The 4,834-nt window shown below is 47.4% G+C and overlaps 1 protein-coding gene across 1 annotated transcript; it reads right to left on the minus strand.

The window, feature by feature from the left end:
• Positions 1-455: 455 nt before the first annotated feature.
• On the minus strand, positions 456-4,396 carry LOC120654907 (disease resistance protein Pik-2-like). Its single transcript, XM_039932589.1, has 2 exons — positions 3,434-4,396; positions 456-2,778 (listed from the first exon to the last, which is right to left on the minus strand). The coding sequence occupies exons 1-2, from the start codon at positions 4,324-4,326 to the stop codon at positions 783-785; spliced, it is 2,889 nt and encodes a 962-aa protein (XP_039788523.1). The 5' UTR covers positions 4,327-4,396; the 3' UTR covers positions 456-782.
• Between the last annotated feature and the right edge of the window lie 438 nt (positions 4,397-4,834).

The following is a 4,834-nucleotide window of genomic DNA, read 5'->3' on the forward strand; positions in this document are numbered from 1 at the left end:
TAGTTATCCAAATTGCCCATCACACCAAGATGATTATCTGCATGTAGCCATTTATCAACCGAATTATGTGCAAAGTTTTCGGCTTTCTTTGGAAAAAAAAAACTCCAATAGATTACCAACAAGCTGAAGCAAAGTTACTGCTCACAAAATTTTAATTAGTTCAAAGCAACTGCGTATAGACTGCACATACATTATCCTGTTCGGAGGAGGTTCGTATTTGTCACCTAGGCAGTATATAAGTTTCCCAGAATATTACACGGTACATGACTTCCTTTGTCCATCTTTACAAGGTGTATTTCATTTCATTAGGACAATTCTTTGATCATTAATTACTTCATAATATGTCATTGTAATAAAATACAAATAAAAAGTTTATTAAAACGATAGCGATAAAGATGGACCGAGCCAGTACCAAACAACCGGTGTCTGCTTCTACAAGAAAGCGATAATACGTGAGTAATGCAAGCAAGTATAGCATCAGGTGTCGAAGAATTTAATGTTTACAACAATGTAGTAATTACCTACACGCATTCCGAAATAAAATGAATTTGGAATAAGAAAAAAAGTTGGTCGGCCAGGGGGAAGACCCCCAGATGTTGCATTACAAGAAGAAAACCTTCTCCACATACCGACATGAGGGGCTCTAGCATGTGAGAGCTTGGGCCAGGTAATGAATTTGGAATAACAACATATATAAAAAATAGTAAAAAGCAACACTGAAACAAGCAAACATGTCGAAGTAGTTATTTTGATAGTCCAGACCAAGGAAGGTGACAAAACAATCACAAGTAGTATTTTACTGCAACCTGGAATTGATTGGACTTGGGGCGTCGATCTCTCTCATCCTTGAGCTGCGACAGTCTATGGTAAAGTGCAGGGTTGTCCTTATCACCCTTGAGCGTGATCATTTTCAGGTTCGTCAGGTGCTCGATGCCAACGATGCTAGTCTCCAGCTCATGGCTACGAATACGCAGTTCGAGCGTTTCAAGCTTTGCCATGCACCCTTCCTCAAACCGGAGAACTTTGGGCAGAACGCCTTCACCAAACCACAGGTCTCTGAGCACAGGAAACGTATGGTTCGTGCGTGCGACTAGCTCATCCTCTCTGTAGCTTTTCCAAGAGGCACGCAGGGTCTTGAGGTTGGGCAACTCACACAGGACACCAAGTAGCTCATCACCAACAAGGTATGTGCCCATCATGGCGAAGTCAACGAGGTACGTGAGTGATCCGACCCAGCTGGGCAACCGGCTGATGCCACCGCTGATTCCGAGAGACCGGAGGAGGCGCGGTGGTGCTGGTAGGTCATGGAGAAAGTTCAGCATCTTCCCTGCACTGCTTATGTCTACCAAGCTAAGACACCTGAGAGAGTACCTCTTACTCAGGGACAAGGCAAGCTGTCGGAGAACCTCCTCGTCAACGGTCTCGTGGCCGATGTGCAGATCCAACGTCTGTAGCAGCTCAAGTTCACCCACTTCTCGGGCGACTTGGGAGTCATTTCCGAGACGTACTAAACCCACATCGCGAAGCGCCTTTATCTTGCTGAGGCCCCGGGGCAACACCCACTTGATATCCAAGCCCCTCTTGGAGAACTTGAGGCGCTCGAGTCTTTCCAGCTTTGTGACAGTTTCAGGCAGGTGATCAAGAAGGGTTGTCCGTACATCGAGCGTCTGTAGGTGCTCCAGATTCCCAATTTGAGGAGGCACCACGCTGATATTTGTATTCTTCATGCTCAGGAACCTGAGTAGGTGCAACTGACAAGCGTACCTCACATGCTTGTTGGTTACCCCCTCGCAACCTTCCAGGTCAAGCACCCTCAGCAAGGAGAAGTCGCCTAGTTGGTCAAGGAGCTTGTGCCCTTGGAGCTGGAACATACTCAGTGATCGAACATGCTGCAGGTTCACCTCTTCGGTGCCTCGGTGATCAACTGTTACCTTTACCTTGGAAGTTGAGTATGCACCAACATCGGCGCTGTCATGTATGGAGAGGCGACGGATCCTGTCGTACGACATCCCGTCATACCGCCCTCCTTTCAGGCTAACAAAGTTAGCCTCTAAAGACTTGGACACCATGATCTCGAGAAGCAGGTCATGCACCTGGTACGACTGATCCCTCTTGTGCTCGTCCAAACGGTTGGCTTTGATCATGTTCCTACTCAGTAGCTCGTCCAAGTAGGATTCTGCAACCTCCATCTGTGTCAACCCCTGCTTCTCCAAGACCAATCCCTCAGTGATCCATCTGCACAAGAGTCGGTCCTTACTGATCTCGTAATCCTCAGGGAAAATGCTAAGGTACATCATGCAACCCTTGAGCTCATGAGGTAAGTGGTTGAAACTGACTGTGACAATCTGCCTGATCCCCTCCAAGGTAGGGTTGCTCTCCATCTGAGAAACTATTGATTTGCATATGGTTTCCCACTTGTCTATACTGCCGGATGACTTGTAGCCTGCCAAAACGCTGGCAATGCTAACTATGGCCAGTGGCAGTCCACCGCATTTTCTTAAGATATTGTCCATTACATCGTTGAACTCCGTGGGATAAGAGGCATCCACAGAGCCAAATGCTCTGCTCAGAAACAACTTTTTGGAATCTTCGAGCTTGAGAGGTTCCATATAATGGATGAAATGTCCCTTAACAATACTGGCCGGACTGCATACTTTGGCCACTGTCTCCATCCTAGTGGTCACAATTATTCTGCTGTTGCAATTGTTCTCTGGTAAAACCGATTGGATTGACTCCCATGTTCGTACGGTCCATACATCATCCAGTACAATGAGGTACCTGTTTAGTCATAAGTACACCCTAGGTTAATTGTGTTGCACATTCAAAAGCGGGTTACCCCAAGGTGTGAGACAATTTACTTTGGGCTCTTTCTGTTTAAGTTTTACAACTACTATGTAAATAAAGGATTATATTCGGATGGATCATGTGAAATTAATTACCAGTTGCTGTCATAACTCATAACTTGCTTTATGTTATGCTAATACTACTATAGTATATAGTCCGGCAGTAAAAGTGTTTTGTTGTGTTACAAACCATTTCAATGCCAAATCTACATGTTTCTCTCATCCGACCAGCAACCGACCTCACAGGTTGGATGTTCCCTTCGATCAATGTCTGACGATGAAGAGGTGGTTGCAACATTTTCAAAACAAGTTGAACTGGAGTTGAAATTCCCTATAGATTTTAAAAATTATTGTGCTAGATCCATAAATTATTGCCAAGGTTTAAAATCGTTGAGGTATGTTTATAAAAAGTGTTAAAACTTTTAGTGTGTATGCGCATCCAACTTTCCTCTTAAAAAAGGTACTAGTACATATCAACACGGCAATTCACAATATAATTCCCATGATAAATAATTTGTGTTTCTAACTTGTTATCATACTAGCTAGTTATGAAGTAGAGAAAGATAATTGTGCATTTGCAGAACCGGTACCTCATGTCCTTGACTTTGTGCGCGAGTTTTCGGGCCAGCAGATCAGCATCCAAGCCGTCGATGTCACCAAGCGACCCCTCTTCCTTGATACCTTTCTCGTTCTCTGCTTTGGTCTTGACGATCTGCTCCAGCACACGCCTGAGCAGCGGCTTGAGGTCCCTGCTCGGCTCGAACGCCTGAGACACCGAAACGAAGGCCTGGCACGGGAACTCCGGCTCCAGCCGCCGGCACACCTCCATGGCCAGCGTGGTCTTGCCGACGCCCCCGAACCCCACGACGGAAAACACCTTCAGATAGCGCTCTCCCTCGACGGCCGGACTCAGCCGGCCAGCCAGCGTGTCGACCTGGTCCTCGATGCCGACGACCCGGCTGTGCTCAGGCTGCTCGTTGGCACGGCTCAGCGCGTGCTGATTAGGTGCGGCGGCGGCGGAGGCCGTCGACGTCAGCATCTGGGGGGCAGGTAAGAGAGGGGAGCGGCGCATGAGCGCGTCGCGGCTGACGCCGTAGCGCGCGTGGCGCTCGCTGATGGCGAGGGCGCGGGCGCGGAGCGCTCTGATCTCGCCGGCGAGGCTGCGGCGAGGGAAGAACGTCGCGAGCAGGCGCCTCGCCCTGGCGCGCACGCCTTCGCCCGGGCGGCACTTGATGCGGAGCAGGTACAGGTCGATGCAGTCCTCTGAGTCGTAGGCGAGCTCGCGCAGCTGCTTCATCCACTCCCGGACGAAGTGGTCAACGGCCCCGTCCTCGGCCTCCGACTGCATCCGGAGGAGGGCGTTCATGGTGGCCAAGTCGTCGCGCAGCTCGGCGATCTCGCCGCCGACGCCGCGGAGCTGCCGATACTCCGCGGCCAGCAGCTGCCCAACATTGCTTGCGAGGTTCTGCGCCGCGTGCTCCATGCTCTATCTCCTGGTTCTTCACGCTGGTGGATGCTAGCTATGGTTCTGGGAATGTGTTACCAAGGGGACACAGTACACATGGCGAAGCCGGGAAGTATATTTATGCATTATTTTATCTCACATACTACTCCACCTGTTCTAAATTATAAATCACTTTGAGGTTATCAAATATTCTCAAATTATAAATCGTTCTCACTTTCTAATACGTATTTTTCTCTTTACTATGCATCTCTATCTCTATCTCTGTTTTCCTAGTTTTCAGCGCGATATCCTTTTTCATTTATTAATTCTTGTGCTAAGAGCTAAAACGACTTATAAATTTGAACGAAGGGAACACCAACATATAAAATCATTAAAAGAACTCTAAAAACATTATTGTGACATATGGTATGCTGTAATCTATAACCTCACAAAATTTTACCGCCAAATATTATGTATGTAAAGAAACAAAAAATGAGAAATTTGATAAGAAGTAAATCGAAACAAATCTAAATATTTAGGCGAAGTA

The sequence above is a fragment of the Panicum virgatum genome, chromosome 1N, assembly GCF_016808335.1.
Source record: "Panicum virgatum strain AP13 chromosome 1N, P.virgatum_v5, whole genome shotgun sequence".
Taxonomy (NCBI): Eukaryota; Viridiplantae; Streptophyta; class Magnoliopsida; order Poales; family Poaceae; genus Panicum; species Panicum virgatum.